The 21,862-nt window shown below is 40.6% G+C and overlaps 1 protein-coding gene across 3 annotated transcripts; it reads right to left on the bottom strand.

Annotated features, from left to right (window-relative positions):
• Positions 1-1,026: 1,026 nt before the first annotated feature.
• On the bottom strand, positions 1,027-19,864 carry MASTL (microtubule associated serine/threonine kinase like). Of its 3 annotated transcripts, none has more exons than XM_085227203.1 (12): positions 19,606-19,863; positions 18,834-18,971; positions 17,599-17,738; positions 16,268-16,356; positions 15,455-15,561; positions 15,058-15,193; positions 14,241-14,413; positions 11,899-13,104; positions 10,099-10,237; positions 5,183-5,296; positions 4,987-5,088; positions 1,027-3,042 (listed from the first exon to the last, which is right to left on the bottom strand). In XM_085227203.1, the coding sequence occupies exons 1-12, from the start codon at positions 19,774-19,776 to the stop codon at positions 2,885-2,887; spliced, it is 2,673 nt and encodes an 890-aa protein (XP_085083329.1). In that variant the 5' UTR covers positions 19,777-19,863; the 3' UTR covers positions 1,027-2,884. The 3 variants fall into 3 exon arrangements, with proteins under 3 accessions (XP_085083329.1, XP_085083331.1, XP_085083330.1); XM_085227205.1 differs by having other exon boundaries at positions 19,479-19,611; XM_085227204.1 differs by lacking the exon at positions 4,987-5,088 and having other exon boundaries at positions 19,606-19,864.
• Between the last annotated feature and the right edge of the window lie 1,998 nt (positions 19,865-21,862).

The following is a 21,862-nucleotide window of genomic DNA, read 5'->3' as shown; positions in this document are numbered from 1 at the left end:
ACAGTTTTACAGTGGATGAAACAACAGGGAAGATGCTCCAACTGCAATGAGGTACTCAGCTCAGGGCACAAGAGAAGAGTTGTGCTGTCTTTCCCAGACAGTAGCACACAATACAGTGCAAAGTTGTATTTCTGCCTTCATGCTATTGCCCTTCTGGTAGCAGAGGAACCATTAAGGAGCGCCCTTGTGTATTAAAAACAAAAACAAAAAACACACCACAACACAAATACACAGGCCTTTTCCCAACACCTGGTCAAATGCTCCAGCTGCAAGGGACCAACATCTTTGCCAGTTTATGCAAATAGTTGTAGTCAATTACTAATGGGGAGGAAGCTTTAAATCACTTTCAGCTCCCACGTTTGATCATAACATTTTGTATTTTTGCCTGTAGTATTTCCAGTCAAAAAGTAACTAGGGAAAAGCAGTGGTATGCAGGGTAATAAGGTATCTCTGGGAGATGATTCATGTTGAAGAATGCAGCCAGGATTCATAGCTTTAAACAAAAAACCCACGCACAAAACAGTCATTGTCAACTCTGCCAAGATCAGGATAAATACGAGGTACCAAAGAGAATGGGCTGTTACTTATCCACAGTGCTAACTGTGCAGAGTTTTAACAGTTACATACAGTACACGTAGTGCAGGGACAATGGTTTGCATTGAAGACATTGATTTGTCAGCAGATTTATGGTTCTACAGCATCTGTAGGTTTTGTGCTGCATTATATAACCCATTACAAGAACCATAGTAAGTTAATACAACTCTTCATGCCTGGCAGCTGCCTGTACCAGCCTCTTTCACTCTCTGTAATTGCAAAAGCTTTGCATTACCTCAAAGTCAGCTGAACCTTGGGTAGTTCTGCAGCTCCTTGCAATTGGTTTGGAAAAGCTTAGCAACTCCCATGGCTCTGGCAGCTGACTGAGAATGATTTCAAGGAGTTAGAAGCTGTTTATCTTCAAGATGGCAACAACTGTAACTATCCACCCCCCCCACAACCCCCCTCATGATAGGGAGCACTTCATAACAATTTATAAGGTACTGTACACAACAGCTGCAGTGTTTTATTTGCATCATTTCTGAACACACTTTTATAGAATAGCTTTCTTAGCATGAAACTGATATTCATTCTTGTAAGATCAGTTCTCTTAAACAAGAGTGCAAAAAAAGAAAAAAGAATTGTATAGTGAGTGTTTTTTGTTTTAATTTCTATTTTCCAAAGTGCACAGAGTAAAAATTTGCATTTTTATTGAATTAGTATGGTAAAGAACTTCTGATCATGCTCAAATAATGTTGTCTATGGAACTGAATTCAATAACATCACATTTAATTCCTTGCACACTGCTCATGTAACATTGCTTTCCATAACAATCAACAGTTTAGAAGTCTTCAGAAACTGAAGTCTGTGGCAAACAGAATGAGAGTCACTGCGTATCTTGCAGCTTCCCAAGATTCTATTCCACTATGAAATGTACCAGCTCTAACAGGGACAGATGTTCTGAGTTAGTAAGAATCAGCCCTTCTGTCCTTTCAGAACCTTCCTTCCTCCTAGCATACCTTTTCTAAGCTACCTGGAAGGAAAGCACAAGGCTTAGCAAAGTGTTCTCTCAGAACTGCATTGCTAAGACTCATGCCTGGGACATGGGAGCAGGGCAGTGAAGGGACAGCTTAGTTCCTTAGCATGACCCATCAGCAAAGTGCTCAGCTTCAGGATATGGCCACTAGCTGGCGCCACTGTCTAGCACAAGTGACATTTAGCTCAGCACAAACCTGAAATAAAAATCTGCAGCAAGTTGGCTGAGGATATCATAGCTATGCAAGAAAAAAATACTAAAAAAGATAATTTAAACAATTACCCACAAGTAAACCTTTAAGATCTAGCAAATGCAAGCTGTCTTGCAGTTTTAAAATACATTTAAATATACTTTCCCCATAATTAGAACACGTAATACTGAATTACATTTGTAACAAATTCCAAACTCTAAAATCTGGCTGTGAATTTACAAAACAACTGTTTCTTTGCAATACATTGTAGTTTTTAGTACATAGCAGTTTCAGTGCATATAATACCTCCTGCATTAGCCAGCACTCAGGTGTATTCTACTTTCTACCACTGAAAGTTTTACCGTTGAAATCCGACATGGCTGAGCACAAACACCCAACATTTTCTATTTAGAAGCAGTAACCACTATGATGCAGGCACCTGGTTGGTCTCCTCACACTGTGAGTGCTTCCAATGCAACAATTCAAACACCACATGTCTAGCAGAACTGATCCAAGTATACATCCCTGCACCAATGGTCTACCAGAATTACGGTCAATCTTTCCTACATTAACAGGCCATACACAGCCGAGTTAATTTGGGAAACCACTGTCTTAAACCTTAAGATGAACAGCATTACATTGTTTTAATGCTGCATTAAGATTTCTGTTTTCCACTGTGAATGGAAACATCAGTTTTGCACAATGGTCAGAAAGGATTATTCTGAAACAAGACAATCAGTACACTGAACCACCTCTATGTACAGCGAGCATGGACTTTCACCCTTTCCCTATTATGTTTAACTATAAAATAACTAACTTCCAACATCCTAGCTCAATTTGCTCATTGATACTAAGACCTGTTTTTTTTTGCTTTTATTTTTTGCCATGGCAAGTGTTACCTCCTTTAAGAAATACAACACACTGGCTCCAGTAAGGTGCAGTACGTGAAATAAGAGTAGCATGAACGCAGCTAAATTTCATACAGTAGTTTCACCTCACAGTAAAGGATGCAATAATAAAAGCAGACTGGGAACTTAAAACATGTTAAATCTGGCAAAGAATCTTATTAGTGTTGTAGAACAACCTGCAGCTGTGCAAAAAAACATGGAGAGTTCATCTTGATGCTATAGGCTAAATCCAGACACAGTCAGGTGCTGCGCATTATTCCTTGCTTCAAAGTAAGAGGTATCAGTTTCATCATCTGGCTGTGGTATGAAAGGCATAGGCTGATTCTGTAGATTATCCCAGTCTACACCATCAAAGAGGGGGTGATGCTTCAGTTCTGCAACAGAAATTTATAATATAAGCATTATTACATAAGCATTAAAAGTTTCCTTCCGTTCATATGTATTTTTTAATTCACAAAAAGGCAAATTGCAATTGTTTTGATTACACTCATCATCAGTGGGATTGAGCTAGTGCCATGCAAGCTTTCTGCCCCTAGCTGGAGGAATCATTCCACACAAGACACACAGCAAGTCAGAGGCTCCCTGGGGGGGAAAAAACAAAGCATTGCTTCAGTCTCAGTTACCAGATATGCCAAAATCCTACACTGCCCTAGACCACCTGTCTTACACTAGCTCATAGAATAGCTTTCTGCTTCATACAGCCCCCAGATCACCTTCTTCCCATCACTTGGATATAAGTTTCTACAAGAGTTCAAGTCACCTATACAGCCAAGTTACCACAGACCACTAAATTCCTCTTCCCCAGCCAGGGGAAACCAAGCTACAGGCCTCCAGAACCTACCTGCTCAGTCTCTCTTTAGCACAAGGCAAATAAAGATAGATAACCCAGGAACACCAACCCCTGATGGAAGTGGCTTTATTGCTTTGAATCAATCCAAGGCACCTTTTTAGCTGGATGGGATCACAAACCTGTGTTCTACAATCTCCTGTATCACACACATTAAAAGCTAACAGGAAAAAAAAAACAAAACCAGGACAGGCAAGAGTCATATTTAGAAGGAAACAGAAGTTTGTCCAAGGCACTGACCACAAATGTAAATGCAAACTGCCTAACACTAAAAGCCTTGAGGTAAAACATTAACACTTGCTTATTGTTCCTACATTGCCTGATCAAATAACATAGCACAATATTTATTTTAGACAAAATGAAAGGCAGTTTGTCTTCCAACTCCTCCTAATCACTTCAACTACTACATGTGCAGCAGGACACTGTATGTATCCACTATACCAGAACTGTATGTAGCTCTGCTCAGAGTTCCCATGTACTTGGCTGACTTCAAATGAAAAGATGAGCAAAATGTGTCATCTTCTACAGGAAAGAAAAAACTCGTATCATGTTGTAGGTCCTGACAAAGAAGGAATTTTCAAGAACTTCAGAAGGAAATAAACTATTATCACATCTAAGTTTATGTTTATATGCTTTACAGGCAATTAGATTTCACCCTATTATCTAGGATAAAAGACTATAGTGTGTTAAGTAAAACACTGGATGCTTTTTGAGAGTCATTAGAAGTCAGAAGTCCCTCTTGTTATTATGATTTTCAATTACAAATCTGTGCCTTCTCCGATTTGAACTGGCTTTGAGCTTCTAACTTTACTCTCAGGGTAACCATTTCTGTAATTCCTTCCCAGCAGTTCCTTAAGCAATTCTCCAAGATTTCTTCACCTTTCTAAAACATCTTACCTCATAGGTTTCCTTCTTTATTATCAAATTTATATGAAATATAGACCTGCTATAGTAGGAACTCTTTAAGACCCCATAAAGGAGAAAAAAAAAAAAGATAGACTTTGTAAAGTGTATATTGTAGGTAACTCCTACAGATATTCCTTATACATTCAGCAAAGACAGGCTGATTCTTATGAAAAAACTCCTTGGAATTACCTTGGGAGAGAAGTTTCCTTCACAAACTACAGAAACCTTGATTAAAAGCCTATAAATCACTTCTGTCTAGGTCCCCTGATTACCTGTTACAGCACTCAGTAACAGTGAACTTGAGTATGTCAGATGTTAAACACTGAATATTCATAACAAAACAACATTAAAGCAAAAAAAATTAATAGAAAAACAACTTCCACCAGAACTCTCCTCATTCAGAAGGGCAAAACCCCCAAGGAAACAGAAAAGACCCCCACCATGCCAGATGTCCCAGCACTATATAGACCATAAGTAGATTAATAAATCACAATGCCTGAGTTTCAAGAGGAGGAGATCAATATCACTTCGGTTGTAATGAATGCAAAAAAAGTTTAATACCAACCCTTCAGTCCAGCTCTCTTAGCACTGTCAAAGGTTAGAAGAATATCTATTGCATTTTGGGCATTGTCAGACAGCTTTTCTTCACCCTCTGGCCAGGGAATATCTATAGACAGTGATGCAGATAAGTCAATAAATCAAACCATACAGCCAGCTTTGGGAAAGAACCTCACATTTTCCTTTATTACTGAAACAATTACCTCTTTTCAAAATATTCTGGAAGACTTGTGCTGGTGTTTCATCATTAAAAGGGGGAATTCCAGTTAGAAACTCAAACAGGCAAACTCCAAGAGCCCACCAGTCCACAGCAGAACCTGAGTAAGAAACCCAGACCATTATTATTAAAAATAGTATTTCAGTGTATTTGCAAACATATGAGAAAGCAATTTGAAAGTGTTTTGCAGGATTAAAACTTCTTGGAAACGAAAGGCAAATATGTTGTGCCTGACAATCACACAGAAGACAAAAAATATTAAAGGGCTTTTTCTAAGTCATCTTGTTCCTTACTTCCTTACCAGACAATAATTCTTTTATCTTCTACTGACAAAAGAAGGGAGCTATTTCAGTTATCAGCTCCTCTCACAAAGAATCCAGGATCTGAATTCTCCAAGGGTTTGTTTCTCTTTTTGACAGGAAATGACTGTCCTTAACACATTCTCTACTATCTGGACAAATACTCCATCTTGCCATCCTGTATCTTTCTCTCCCTCAGGTCTTTGAGAATACCCAAAGAATTCACACTTACAACTTCATTTACCTAAATTTATGCCAAAAATACTCAAGAACTTGCAGAGAACATCCAGCATGTGAGAAACTGGAATTACTTTCCATGACATTGAAGCTGATTAGTGCTGTTAACTACATTGAAGCCCTCACAACTTTGCTATTTTCATTTTCCCAAGTTTTGGATTTTGCAAAATCTTATTACAGAATCACAGAATTGTAGGGGTTGGAAGGGACCTCTAGAGATCATCGAGACCAACCCCCCTGCCAAAGCAGGTTCCCTTCATCAGGTCGCACAGGTAGGCATCCAGGCGAGACTTGAATATCTCCAGAGAAGGAGACTCCACAACCTCCCTGGGCAGCCTGTTCCAGTGCTCCGTCACCCTCACCGTGAAGAAGTTCTTACGCACATTCGTGCGAAACTTCCTGTGCTGCAGCTTATGTCCGTTTCCCCTCGTCCTGTCTCCACGTACCACTGAAAAGAGACTGGCCTCACCACTATGGCCGCCACTCCTCAGATATTTGTAAACCTGGATCAGGTCCCCTCTCAGTCGTCTTTTCTCAAGGCTAAACAGACCCAGTTCACTTAGCCTTTCTTCACAGGGGAGATGCTCCAGGCCCTTCACCATCTTTGTGGCCCTCCGCTGGACTCTCTCCAAGAGATCCCTGTCTTTTTCGTACTGGGGAGCCCAGAACTGGACACAGTACTCCAGATGAGGCCTTACCAGGGCAGAGTAGAGGGGGGGGATCACCTCCCTCGACCTGCTGGACACGCTCTTCTTAATGCACCCCAGCATGCCATTGGCCTTTTTGGCCACGAGGGCACACTGCTGGCTCATGGCCAACCTGTCGTCCACCAGGACGCCCAGGTCCCTCTCTGCAGAGCTCCTCTCCAGCAGCTCATCCCCCAGCCTGTATTGGTGCCTGCAATTATTCCTCCCTAGGTGTAAGACCCTACGCTTGCTTTTGTTGAACCTCATTCGGTTTCTTACTGCCCAGCTCTCCAGCCTGTCCAGGTCTCGCTGAATGGCAGCACAGCCTTCAGGCATGTCAGCCAATCCTCCCAACTTCGTATCATCAGCAAACTTGCTGAGGGTGGCCACTATCCCCTCATCAAGGTCATTGATGAAGATGTTGAACAAGACCGGACCCAGCACAGACCCCTGGGGGACACCACTGGTTACAGGTCTCCAGCCAGACTCTGCACCACCAACGACGACCCTCTGCGCTCTGCCAGTCAGCCAGTTCTCAACCCACCTCACTGTCCACTCATCTATCCCACACTTCCTCAGCTTTGTTATAAGGATGTCGTGGGAGACAGTATCAAATGCCTTTCTAAAATCAAGGTAGACTACATCTACCACTCTTCCCCCATCCACCCAGCATGTGACAGCATCATAGAAGGCCACCAGGTTGGTAGAGCACGACCTGCCCTTGGTGAACCCATGCTGACTACTCCTGATAACCTCCTTTTCTCCCAGTTGTCTGAAGATGGTATCCAGCACAAGCTGTTCCATCACCTTTCCAACTTTTCCAACATTAAACCACTTAAAAACAAGCAAGCAAAGCAGTCTCAAACACCACTGCATGCATTCTAAACTTTCTTCGTCTTTAAGCTATGCCTATGCCACCAAATAAAGAACAGATGCCACATGCTGCAAAAAAAAATTTTGAAACAAAATTAAAGGGTAATTTTTAAGGGTTTTTTAGTATTAAAAAATAAAAGTGTTCCCAGCCATTTCAAAAGCACTATTTAATCAAATTCAGAAAAGCTGCAAGCTGTATAGCTAGTATAATGCACCTACAGCAACTTTTAACAGCAGTAAGAGTGCCCCACCAAGCTAAGCATATCAGAGCAGTGAAATCACATCCATCATTGTTACAAATATTTGGATGTTCAAGTCAAGTACTCCCAGCTTTAGTCAAAATCTAATTAGATCACAACTCTGAACAAAGCAGGAACACAGGGCTCAGCAGCCATTTTAAAGCCTTCCCACCTCAAGTTTAACTGAAGTTAACTCCAACCACATCCTGACCAAGTCAGGTCTATCAATACTTGGAGACCAAAGCAGAAATACCCAGCCTTAAACATCTGACTCCTCTTCACATACACAAACTGATTCAGACTGATTGCGTGAAGTAGAAATGAACCAGTGAAGAAAAAAGCATCTGCATTATTTCCTACTACATATGGCTTTTAAGAACACCAACAGCATCTTGGGGCACATCAAAAGCAGGGCAAGGGAGGTCACTGTCCCTCTCCACTCTGCCCTCTCCTGCAGCCCCACCTAGAATACTGCATCCAGATCTGCCCCAAGCACACTGAAGATGTGAAGATGCTGGAGTGGGTCCAGAAGAGGGTCCCAAGGATGCTCAGAGGGCTGCAGCACCTCTCCTATGAAGACACGTTGGGTTCATTCCACCTGGAGAAGTGCTCCAGAGCCTTCGCTTACTTAATACTTAAAGGGAACTTATAAACTGGAGGGAAATGGACTTTTTACACAGGTAGATAGTGACAGGACAAAAGGAAACAGTTTTATACTAAGAGAGGAGATGTAAACTAGATGTCAAGGGGAACTCTTTCACCAAAAGGGTGATGAAGTCCTGGTACAGGCTGCCCAGAGAAGTTGTGGATGCCCCAGCCCTGGAGGCATTCAAAGCCAGGTTGGTGAGACCCTGGGCATCCTGATCTAGTGGTGGACAACTCTGCCCATGGCAAGGGAGTTGGAACTACAGCACTAGATGATCTTTGAGGTCCCTTCCAACCCAAGCCATTCTGTGATTCTATTACTCCAAAGTCTGATAGCCTCATCAATACTGGTGTTTCCTGAACCTTTTGTGGAAGCACCACATTATTATGTAGAATAGACGTTGCACATCTCTTTCTATATAGACTCTGCTCACCCAAGAGTTCTCATGAGTTGTGATCTAATTATACTTTGACTGCTTGCAGTTATGCTGAGCACTCTTTTCTATGCACTACACAGCAAACTCACCAGAGATCAGAGTCCCTGTATGTGAAGAGACAACGAAGCAAGAAAACATTACAACTACTGCAAAACCCCTTAACAAATATAAACATCAACAGATACCAAATGTAACTCTGAAAGCACAGGAATACAAGATATCTTAAAATCTGGCAACTCAACAGTAAAAATAAAATGGTGCTGTTAAAGCCTAAGCTACAAATAGAACTATAGCGGTGCTACAGAACTACTTTAAGGTCACAGCAGCATTACAAGTAATTTAATGCCACCAGAAATATTTAGAGAAAGAAAGTTGAGTTTTGAAGCCAGCAAACCCTGGTTTCAATGAAGGTAAAGGGAGCTTTTCAGTTTACTGACAGAAAATCCAGATCCTTTGCAAGTTATTAGTGAAGGCCTGAAATCCCTCAATAATTGCATGGAAGTCATCTTGAAGCACAGCAAAATTTGGTTGGAGTACCACTACCCAATTTTAATATCAGCCAAATAACCATGACTCTTCAAGAGAAGTGAGAACAACCACGTAGTTTTAGTAATTTCAGTCCAGTTACACTCAAATTTGTTACATCTGTTAAACTTTTTCCATGTAGTTAACTGCATACCAAAGAACTTTATAGTTCTACAGACTAGTCTGTACTATTTCCTCAATGGATATTTAATAGTAGCATCAGTACAATCCCCCTAAGACTATATACTATATAAAGTAAACTTATAAAAACCTAAAAGTTGTATTTATAGTTACATGTTATTTCAAAAAACAAGGGGTACACTGACTTTTGTTGTTAATGACCTGTTAATGAAAATTAACAGGAAAACGTTGGACTTTTTGTTGATGTCAGCAGAGCTCAGGATTAGAGTCAAAGAAGTTTATATGCTTTAATGTTGTGTTGTTTCATTTTATTATAGTATTCTCAATAAGTATTTGATGGTTACTGTCCAGTTTTATTAAGGATCCTGTGAGAAATATCAATTCAAGTCACTCAGTTCAAGAATAACTAGTTTTAATGCAGCTTTATAAACTTATCTTCCTGCATGCAACACTTCAGTATCAACAGATGTGGAATACACTGAGAACTGTAAGCTCGATCCTTTCCTATTGATTTTATTTTTTTTTTAATGAATCCTTATGGATACTTACAACGAGCAATTTGTGATTCCCAAGCAACAGGAAAGTCTCGGGCTGCCTAAGCACTGTTCCCAGTGCATTAGGTTAACAAGTGAGACTACACCAGAGAGCCTAAGCCTTGTGAAAAAGTAAATGGAGGGAGCTGCTAAGGCAAGCAGCCATGAGTGCAGGCAGAAGCCAAAAAGAATTTCTGCCCTACTTGAGGAGCTCAGGGCTCTAAGCACATTTAAAAGGTAACTTATCTCTATTTCTAAGCATTTACAAACTCCATAGTTCGTCTTACCATGAGGCTTTGTCAAAAGCAGCTCAGGTGCCAAATAGTCTGGAGTCCCCAGGATGCGTTCTCCTTCCATTGGAGCAGCTCCTCTTCTTACACTCTTTGGGGTCCTGTATGGCGTGCCAGCATCCCCCTGACAAGGTGTCTTCAAGTAAGCAACAAAAAAAACAATTGAGTCAAACCAAACTTCTCAACTCCAAGTTCTTTTCCAGTGTCAAATCAAAATAATGTTTCAAAATTAAACTCCTCTTAAATTTTAATCTGAAAAAAAAAAATTACCAAATACATAGTCAAAACCTCCAATTTTACCCCACAGTTCTTTACACTAGCTAATGAAAAACAAGCATCTCAAATACCTAAAATAACACAATTTATTACATACCATTTGTACTCAAAACATGCTGAATTAGTCATTCATTCTTTAACCCACACACTATGTGACACACAATGCTTGCAGATGAAGTTCTCCTCAGGTTAGACTTGGTGGCTACTTACAGCTACACAAACCTAGTGAAAGTCATTTGGGATGTAATTTGAAGGAAATACACATCTGTGGGGTTTCCTTGTGAGCCTGTAATGCTGACTGTGGTGAAAGATTTCCAGTTAAGGTCTAGAGAGATCACTGAAGTATTTTTACAGAGACTCTTATTCTACACTTTTCAATATCCTCTTGATTCTAATCTATCTGGTATAGTTTTGTTCCCAGCTTTGTTTTCAATACAATAGAGATCAATTAATTATAACTTTAACATATGGTTGGGCTACAAAATCTACCTTCTTTCTGTTTTAGTAGTAATCATTTAGCAATGAAGTTACAGAAAGTAACACAAGTTTAAAAGAAATTTTGCTATGCAAGCTACAGAAATATAACACCAGTCATTTATTTCTCAAATGAAGCACACAGTACACTGAATATTTCATCTGAACACAAGTTCCATAGTAAATTAACAGTCTTATGCTGAAACAGAAGCAAGCAATCCAGACATCAGAAGGAAGAGAGTCCTTCCCCAAAACACCATTCGGAATGTCTGCTTTTGGTACACCACTTCATTCAACACAATGCCAACAAATGGCTTTGTAGCTCTGTCAGGAGTCTTTAAATACTCCCAACTGCTTAAGGAATTAGAAAAGATCTGTAAAGCTGTACCAAAATAGATCAGGAAATGCAAACTGACATATGTTTACTTTTCCCACATTTCCGAGGCTCTAACTGACTGTAAAACATTAAGATTTTTATTTACAATCAATTGGATTAACAGTCAAAAGAAAAGTGTTATCATCCATACCAGGTGTTACTGTTTGCATAAGTCTTTAATAATATGCTTCTAATTGTTACTTGACAGTAAATCCATTTTCCTATGATGAAAAAAGCAGCAAGCACAATAGCAATTACTATTTGCTATAACAGCATTTCCTGACTGCCTTGGTTGATGTGCAACAAGAAAGTCAAAGACATCTCATTACATTAGAAAAGCTAGAATAGCTCATAGGACACACTACACTGCTCTGAGAAAGAGAGATGAGAAAATATCACAGGTTTTCTTCACCAGCTTGCTGTAACAGCAAAGGATTTCTCAGAGGGAGGCAGACAACAAGTTGAACTATAGGCAAGTCAGGGAACATATATCTACTCCTAAGCTCTTACAGAAAGTGTTGGCCACACAAATTCAGTAAGTGAAAGCTTGCCAGCAAGAGTTACACTTGACAGACTACTTCAAGCTACTCCAAGTTTTCCTAAATAACACCTGAAAGAAAAATTTCAGGTCAGTAGCGTCCAACGCACAGATCCCATGTCCCCTTGTATACCTGATAGGCTCTGTATGGTCTTCCTTTCTGTAATGGAGTAATAGCTGTTGGGTAAGAGCCACTACAAGCAGGTGAAAGATCCATTACGTCTAAAGAAGCCATGCTACATGGATCTGATGCATTAGATATATTAATTGGACTATTGTAACTTCGAAAAACAACATTATTTTTTCTGAAGAGATTAACTGTTTCCATAATCTTTTCAGAAGGAGATGATACGGCTTCAGGGTAAGTTTCTTCAGTGTGTTTTTGATGATTATCCTGCTCACAACATAGCATCCTGCAGTTCTGAACAACATCTGCTTCCCCTCCGTTTCGTGAAGCATCTTGGCAGTTGGGTGACGCTGTTAGCAAGTCTTCTGCTTTAGGTTCCTCAAAGGAGAGGTCTTTAACACCTTTGTCCAAATCTAGGAGCTGCTTTTCTAAATGGCTTTCTGGAACAGACATTTCAGGAAACGAAAGGTCAGAATCTGCACTCAGGGCTCCTAAAGGTTTTTCATCATCGGCGCACAAAAGACTTGAGTTCATGTACTCTCTTTTGTCCTTTTCGTGATCTGCATCCAGATCACACAAAAGATTTTTGGCTACAACTGGAACAACTGTTTTTTCTGTTTGTTGCCTATCAATACATCTCATATCTTCTTTGCTTTCGCAGGTCTCACCACAAAGCATTAAGGATTGAATTTCAGTTGTCAAACCCGTACTTTTGCTTGCTGAAAATTCTGAGATCCGACAGCCACGTTTATAATCTGCATTTGTTTTTTTAACATAGTTAAATTCCTGACAAGGACTCGTATCAACAAGTTCAAAGCTTCTTTTTACACCTGGCTTTTCAAAACTTTCTTCTTCTTTGATTGGCTTGACTGGATCTTTCAGGAACAAAGGTGATTGTTGGGAACTGGCAGTTTCTGACATCTCACTGGTCATCTCTCTATTTACAATGACTTTTTCTTCCCAGATCTTGTTTTCTGAGAGGCATTTTCTTACTACTCCCTTCATATCCAGTGTAGTCACTGGAGTGTCTGTTATTTCAGAACGTTCGGTTCCGAGCTTCTGCCTGCTACCAGAATCATTGCTACTGATGGGAGAAATAGCAGACTCTAGTTCTTTTTTAAGAACTTTAGGATCTTTGCTATTTCGTAATTCTCCTTTGGAAGGCCTGCTGTTACTTGTGCCCGTAGTAGAACATATCTCATCTTCAGTTTGCTGCAAATGAGCACATTATGTTTTGAGTATCGAGAAAAATAAAATTACAGCATTACAGAAATGTGTCCTTGAAAACATCTTATTTCTACTTCAGTGGAAAACTGCAAGTTGCAAGCATTACTTATTCTTTAAAATCACCAGTAGTGATAAAAAGGAATACATACTATGTTCAAAAAAATCCAAGAAGTAAATTAGGGGGCAGTTTTGATAATTAGACTTTAACAAGAAAAATGTTTGCAATAATACAGAAGAAAAAGTGGTAATTTTAGAAGTGTAAGGATGAAGAAATTGTGGTTAAAGTTGTTTTACTTGCAACAATTTTATGTTAAGAAGCTACAGAAGTTTCCAGTTAATAAAAACACCACAACCACCACCAAAACCAAGGAACCCTACTATACTATCCTGACTTCTCTATGCAACGTTTTACTCTAGAGATGAAAGGAAAAGGCAACACTGCTCTTGTTTTGATAACACAGAAACAAGGCCTTAAGAAACGGACAGAAAAAAAAAATGTTTTAAACAATGCATAATTCTTTGCCTTGTGTCAGAATTGCAGCAAGTGACCAAACAGAAGAGCAACATTTCACTAACAGTCTAAAATAAGAAAGGATTTTATACCAGCTATGACTAACCACTGGCTGGACCAGTTGGTACAGAACTCCTCAGTACTACAAGTGGTAACAGACTGAAACATTGATGGGATTCTTTTCTATGCTTTTGGGTTTTTTTTTCCTTCTCCAAGTTCTGACTTCTGAAGAAATTCTTCAGTCTGCACACTGAGCTAACAGAACTGCAGGGATAAGTTCAGCTCCCAGAAAGCTTCGGCACTGAACACCTTATAAAGAACAGAGACAAACCAACGTTGCCTTCTTCTGCTGCTCTGCAGCAGGTAAATGACATTTGCTTTCTCTGCATGTTTCACAAAATTACCATTTGTCTGAGGATGACAATAAATACCACTAGGCTGATTCAAAATTCCTGTTCAACAACAATTACAATCTCTGTTCTTTGTCCAGTAAGAAGGTCTCTCTCTAAATCTGAAATAACTGGGAGAAGGAAATAAAGATACCCGCAATCATGCATGCAGAAGTGCAAGCTAATTTTAATTTATAGTAGAAAAATGAAACAGTCCTGACCTCTACATCTTTCTCCCACCTAGGGCTGCTGCAGCATTCTGATTCCATACTGGACAAATACATATGAGACTGACTACTGGCAGTGGAGGTACCAAACCTTTCCCTTGACTGAAGCCGAGCAGGAGTTAAATTCCTCATGGGCATAACAGGAGTTAATGGAGAAGTATCCAGACCTTGAGAGAGAAAAAAGATTTAGACAGATAAATGTAGGCATGTGTATACATGCATATATTTTTAAGTAATAAATCAAAAATAAAAATCCAAATGTTGATCCATACGTGCAGCATATATTATATTAACAGGCTTCACATTAGGCCAAGCTTTCACATTGAAGGAAGTTATGGGAAGCTGTGTGATATCAATTTATCATATCCTTTTCTGCATAGTAAATAAACATTTTTTTTTCCTCTCCCTGAGGTGGGCACTTGCCAAGAGCTTAAAAGCAACATTATTAATACTAACATAATTACTTTCTTTTGCATTTCTGATTAGAAAAATCAGACAATTTAAATGAAAGCACATATTGCTATATTAACCATTTTCAGTGGGACTATAAAAGCTGATACTATTTCTGTAAAACCCTAAAGAGTAATTTCAAATTCAGTAGTTATTCACTCAAAAGAAATCCAAACACTACATTAGGAATTTAGCTGAAAGAGTGTCAGTGCTGAAGTATTGGAATAATGATAAACAGCAAGACTGTAAACAACTTTTATCCAGTGGGTTCAAGCTATTCATAACATTCAAAAAATATATAAAACAGAAGGTCAATGGTACAGAGAAGCGTATTACTCAGTACAAGGTTTTGTATACTCACCTGTTTTGAATAATTTAGTTGAAAGAGGAGTGTTTTCCTTTTCAATCATAGGTAAGGGTGAAATCACTTCATGCAGACTATCAGATGTTCCACCTGAATTGGGATTGATTGGCATTTTCATTCCAACAGGAGTATACTACCAGGCAGGAAGAAGCATACACAGAAATTAACAGAGCCTGAACAAAGAACCTGAGATACGGAGTGTAACTTCACACATTATTAAATTTGCACTGGAGGTAGACCATAACTTTTTTTTTTTTCCTTAAATCAGAATTGGCAGTCATTTGGAAATGCTGTCAGAAGGAGTGTAAGAATAGCCTTATAATTCCTACTAAAGATAAGAAGAATAAAATAACCAGGTACTTAAAAAAAAAAAACAACAGTAGAAATTACTTACAAAACCCAGAGAGCTGATAAGAGACAACAGTTGTCCTGGAGTACGTGAGTAGTCATGTTTTGGCTTTGCCATCGATGGTGTAGTAAGGATATCTATCATGTTAATGTCTACAAACACATTTAAAAGGAAGCAGGTAAAGTTCAGGGTGACTATTCAGCTATACCTTTATGCTACTTGAAAACAGCATGTTCAGATGCTAAAGTAGAGATTTATCTTTTGTTAGGCTTAAGTTCACATCTTCACCCTGCTCTTGCACCCTTCAATTTATGTGGGGAAGGTCCCAGTTCAAGATGGAAATTAATATACACAAAGACAGAAAAACATGCAGTGAAAAATAGAAATGAGCAGAGGCACAATAAGAAAAATAATTACTTATTTACTCTTCAAATTCCCTTGCAAGATTTCACAATAAACTTTGAAATTCATTTCCTTTAAGAGAAATAACTCATTTTTCCACACATCCTGCCCCAAAGAATAAAGATGTATGCTTTGAAAGCATTGAAAGTGCGGAGCACAGAACAGCTACCTTGCTAGCAGGCACTTAATCAGTACTTTATAGAAATCAGGTACTAGTGCAGTATTTGGGCTTATTTAAATGAAAGCTGTCTGTTCTAAGGAAGTAAAGCATTCAAAAAATACTGAGGCATGTCCAAAAAAACATGGATAGGGCTGGATGGGGCTTTGAGTAACCTAGAGGTCTAGAGGGAGGTGTCCCTGCCTATAGCAGAGCAGTTGGAAACAGGTGATCTTAAAGCTCCCTTCCAACACAAACTATTCTATGATTCTAGGAAGTAAGACATGGGTAACTCTTACCTCTATTCAGAGTAACTCTGGAAAGCCCAAAATCCGTCAGCTTTATGTGGCCCTGATTAGAAATGAGCATATTGTCTGGCTTCAGATCCCTGAAGACATGAACAGTTGCAGTCAGCAAAAAGATAAATAACTGGACAACATTATGGAAACTACCTGAATAGAAACATACAGTCCAAAACAACAAGCAATAATGCTGATTGTCAGTAGTACGGTCTCTCGCTACAACAGAAGATTCCAGTTGGAGAAATACACCAAAACAGTCAGACCAATCTAGATGCTGTACAGACATCTTGAGCCTTGTAACATCACCACGCACATCACAACTTGCACATTCTATGATATGGAGGGTTTAATAAGTGCTCTTGAGTACTACTCCACAAAATTTACTAATGTGCAGCTGCTAGACGTGAGAACAAGCATGATAAGCAAACTTCAACTAAAAAGAGTTCATGTGTGTTCTTTGTAGTGCTGCTACGAGCAGCAGAGAACACACTCATTAGAGTAGTGAACATCTCATTGTCCTGCTACTCTGCTCACAGTATCCAGAGGATTCTGGAACTTGCACTCATTTAACAGCCATGTTCGTACAGCACTTCCTGGGAGAGGAAGGGAAGAGGAAAGCAGTGTATGTTTTTCTGCTAACTTATATGGATATATTTTATTTTTGGTGCTTCATAACATTGTTGCAGCACACAAATGCAAAAAGAGCTTCTGGAAACTATCAAATGGGTAGCTGTTACTATGGAATGGCTGTTGGTATTTGTGGGGGAGCTGGAGACAAAATCCAATGAAATTAAGTTCTTGCCTGCAAAAACCCAACTGTGCTCCACCCAGTTATAGCTGCTTTGCAGAAGTTCTCCCAAAATAATCATGATTTCTTTATGATCAATAAATGGTTTTCCCTTTAGTGAACAGAAAATAGCAGTCTGGATGCAGAATCAGCCTGTTCTGCACACCAGTACTTAGCTAACAAAGAAGATAGGTATGTGATGTCAGCCAGAAACCCACCAGAGACAACACAAGCCAGTAATCCCATACACTGCCCAAAGAGCAGTGGATTGCTGTCCTTTCATACGTACTTTACAAAGAACTGACCTACAGGTGGCATGCTACAAGTCTGGGCATAAGATGCACACATAATGTTACCTAATAAATAAAACATACAGGCATCGTGAACACCTATGGTCCTTAGTAAAGGCCATATAGCAAGTACATGATTAAGGCAAATAAATTTGTTTCATGAAATGTAAATTCCAAGAAGGCTAAAAAAAAAAAAAAAAAAAGACCCTAAGCTACCAAGTCATTTTTTATAATAGGAAAGTAGGTTTTACCTGTGGATTATCCCATGTCTGTGAAGATAGTCAAGAGCCAGCGCTGCCTCAGAAATATACTTGACAGCCATTTCTTCATCAAAATATCCATAAATATGGAGAAGAGATTTGACATCACCACCAATAAGGTACTCCATCACCTGCCATTCAAAGATTTTAAGGTAACTTAAAATGCATTTCAAATTTGTAAGTCAAAAAGCTTTTACATGGAAGAAAATATCATTTCAAAGAGTAAAAGATTGCAGAAGCTTCCTTGTGGTAGCTTACTTCGTTTTCCCACACAATGCTTTTCACTTGTATAAAATAAATGAAAGTGGATATTAAGCATGTCAGCCTTCAAAAATTCGTATATCATAAAAAATGAATTGTTACACTCTTCTGTGAAATTCAAGGCCTGAAAGCAACCACTGACATTTTGATTTGTTCAAAAACAAGTATCTAAATGATTTCATTTTGCAAGTGTTTGTACAACATGAAATTCTGACCCAAGCCTTATGAAATTATGGTAAATTTACAGAAACATAGGATAGAGTGAGAGCACTTTATATGTGAAAGCAGTTAAAAAAAATGCACACTAAAAAAAACACATAAAACCATATTATTACACGCATGTAACATTTTTCAATGGCAAAAAAATATATATCTTTTTGTCAAGGAGCCTCATCAGTATTAAGATATTAACATACAACATATTAATGCATGTAGAGATGATTCAGGCATCTACTTGATGAGCAGTGATTAACAGAACCCAAAAAAGGAATACCTTTTATACACAAACTGTACTGTAAGAGTATGGATCAGCCCCAGCACTTCAGCACACTCTATGTGCCTACAGCAAACCAGATGTGCCAGGCCTTTAGCAGGCAACCTGAAACCATGCTCTTTCTATGTAGAGGCAGGTGACAAAGCCATGCTCAAACTCTGCTCCATAGAACTCCACACTGACCAGTGCTTCTTTCTGCCACCCACTTACCCTCTCACCACCCAGGCCTTAATGCATTTTGAGGGCAGGCAACAAATAACAGACTTCCACATTAGTGAGCCTCAGAATCTGTTCAACAACACTTCTTCTCTGTTTGAACAGAATGATTTCTTCTTTTGTTTCCCAAAAAATTCTACATCTTTCTAAAACAGGTTAGCTACCAGAAAAGACTTCCCTATTTTCAGGCATTAATAAAGTTTCACACTCCATTTTCAGCGCTGTAATGGAAGACCCCCGCCACTCAGTTACTCACCAGATAGACATTATTGGCTGACTGAAGCGAGTAGTATAAGTGCACAATAAAAGGACTTTTGCTGAGAGCCAATGCATCCCTCTCTGCCTGGACCTGGTGAACCATATTCTTATTGATCATGTCTGCTTTTTTCATCACCTGAAGAAGGAGGAGAAAAGAAAACAGCAGATATACATTCTTTTCCTAGGCACACAACCCACAGTTGCACTTCACCCATCTCTATAATGTAAACTTGCATGCATGTTACATATTATATATACAATAGTTTTAGGAACAGAACTCTATGTAACAAGGAGATCCTAAATCACGGATTATTGGAAACCCCTTTTCACTTGATCACAGCCATGCACAGCTGACAGACAGTTAGCACACACTGCACACTCATGGAAGCTCACCAACCTCCAGCACCTGTGTTCTGGTGATGCTGAAGTCAGTTTGATTTACCTGCTCTACACACAACACAACTTGAAAGCTGGGCACACAGCTACCCGGCCACAACTGTAAAAACATTCAGCACCTTTTACAGCAGTAAACAACCCCTCAGCTGCGTGGCGTTAGGATCAAGGACTTACACAAAGCTCCAGAGGTGGCAGCGCTCACAACAAAGCCATATAAGCGCATACAGCTTTGAACGCCAGTGTTTACCTGACAGCCTCGCACAGCCTTTTCACGCCACCTCCGAACCCGGCCGCAGCCCCCCGCCATCCCCGCTCCGGATGCGCACAGCGCCCAGAGCTGATAGAGTTGCAGCGGCCCCGCCCCACGCCCTCACCTTCACGGCGTACAGCCGGCCCGCCTTACGGCCCAGGTACACCTTCCCAAAGGCGCCGCGGCTGATAGGCTTCACGATGGTGAACTCCTCGATAGAAGGTGGCCGGGGCACCTCGATACGCCTCGGGCCGGCAGCGCCGCCCTCATCCGACCGCGGCTCCACCGTGCCCATATCGCGCCGCGGCCCCGCGCCCCGCGCCAGTTCAAAGCGGTGCTCCGCCCCGTGACGTCACGGGCGCCGCGCAGGGAAAGGCGGCGCTCTCGCGAGACCTTGCGACCGTTAAGGCCGTTGGGGAGCGGGCTGTGATGGCGGGCGGTGGGTGTGGCCGTGCCCAGGCGCTTATGGTGGTGCTGCGGCTGTGCTAGGCTGCCGTCCGGCCTGGTGGTGGTGTCTGCTTCTTGAAGGCTTACACAATTTCTGTGCGTAACCACGCAGAACTGAGTGGTTATTGTTGACAGAAGTGGCATGAAGCTCACCACAGTGTGCTTTCCCAGTGTGTGAGTGCTGCCCCAGTGCCCGTGCTTTGGGTTGATGACATCCTGTCATTTCTGCTACACCGCAGCTCCTCCTCGTGGCTTCCCTGGCCTGACTGGAAACATTCCCTGATCGTTTACTCCCTCTGTCATCTACAGCAGCTAAAAACAGCCTTTTGTGTGGAGGAGTTCATTTTTTTAGTGATAACTGGTGATGACGTTGCAGAAGATGCTGCTGTTGTTCTGACTGACTAGCTAAGAATTGGCCATCCAGATTTCTTGCTCAAAAGGTTGATACTTGCAGCCTCTGTGCTTCTGTGGGATGCCTGAAGGTTGAGGAATTTAATAGAATGCAGTGTGACACATGAAGGAATGGGAGGGTAATATTTAGGAAGAAAGGACTGATTTTGGTCCCATGTACTCATTTTCAGGTATGCTTCATGCACGTCTTCCCCTACCTGTATACTTAAAAGTAGCAAGGTCGAGGATTACATAGCCAGGCTCGGATTCTTCTGGATTGGGGTTGAAAAACTGCTTTCTGTGTAGCTCTTGTGATCGGGAACTAGTGTGATGTGATCTGTTAAAGACACAGAGTTGTTGGAGTGGGTCCAGAGGAAGGCTGTGAAGGTGATCAGAGGGCCACGAAGATGATCAGAGGGCTGGAGCACCTCTCCTGTGAAAAATGGCTGAGGGAGCTGGCTTATTCAGCCTAGAAAAGAGAAGGCTGCAGGGAGACCTCACTGAAGCCTTCCAGAACATAAAGAGAGGTTATGAAGAGGAGAGAGGTCAACTTTGTATGTGGCCTGATAGGGCAAAAAGGAAACTGAAAGATTTTTTACTGAAAGATAGACCATTTAGATTAGATGTTGGGAGAAAAATCTTCTCTTGGGGTGGTGAGGGGCTGGAACAGGTTGCTCAGACAAGCTGTGAATGCCCCATCCCTGGAAGTGTTCATGGCCAGGTTGGATGGGACACCCTAGTGGATGGCAGCCATACCTCTGGCAGGGGCTTGGAATGGGGTGGGCTGTAAGGTCTGTTCCATCCCAAGCCATGCTGTGGTTCTATGATTCTATGAACTTTTGCCCCTCTATTTCTTACTTCAGCCTCCATTTGTCTTAGGCCAGGTTGCTGTGTGTTTTCTTTATTCAGTTTGTGTATCTCTACAGCTACAGTCTGCATTTTCCTGTTGCAACAGCAGGAAGGGGAATGGCATATGCCATGTAAGTAACCTTGTTACTATCTTCCTGTTATCAAACCATGGCCTTGTGACAAACCATCTGTGATACAGCCCGATTAGAGTGGAGGCCTCCAGTGGAGGCTCTCAGTTTTAGGGCCCTCAGTGTTTACCAGTTTTACAGCTCTCAGCTGTTCTCCTGGTCTTTATTTTTTAATATCCCTCATCCTGTTGTTTTTATCTTGCTTTTCTATATACATTGCTGTCAATAATTCATTTCAACCAGTTATCATTGCCTTGCTGCTGTCTCTATGTTAGCAGAGAGCCATTTCTCTAGAGGTCAGTGCAGACCTATGGTCTTCAGTAACTCAGTAAGACAGTGTCATCAGACTTCTGTTTTGTTTTAAGGTACATACTTCGCTTAGAATCTGACACTGCCAGTGGAAGTCTTGCTTGTTAATTTAATGTGCCAGTGTAGGAAATAATGTTGTATATAAGCTTATCAATGGCTGTTTCTCATTTAACTCTTCAGCATTAGTTCAGCTGTTGCCTTTTGTCAGCAGCAGTTTAAGCAGAAAAGCACAACTGACGGCAGGAAGGACAGCCTTTC

This window comes from Meleagris gallopavo, chromosome 6 (assembly GCF_905368555.1).
Source record: "Meleagris gallopavo chromosome 6, MGAL_WU_HG_1.1, whole genome shotgun sequence".
Classification (NCBI taxonomy): domain Eukaryota; kingdom Metazoa; phylum Chordata; class Aves; order Galliformes; family Phasianidae; genus Meleagris; species Meleagris gallopavo.
Note: the sequence above shows the minus strand (reverse complement) of the source record. Positions and strands in the feature narration are given on the sequence as shown.

What these genes read in the sequence shown, in the direction of transcription:
- MASTL (XM_085227203.1), bottom strand. Translation starts at nt 19,776, where the DNA reads ATGGGCACGGTGGAGCCGCGGTCGGATGAGGGCGGCGCTGCCGGCCCG. An exon ending in GACCATACAGAGCCTATCAG is followed by an intron (nt 10,238 to 11,898) that starts GTATACAAGGGG and finishes GCTTACTTGAAG; the next exon opens with ACACCTTGTCAGGGGGATGC. An exon ending in GCTTTTGACAAAGCCTCATG is followed by an intron (nt 5,297 to 10,098) that starts GTAAGACGAACT and finishes TTTCTTACTCAG; the next exon opens with GTTCTGCTGTGGACTGGTGG.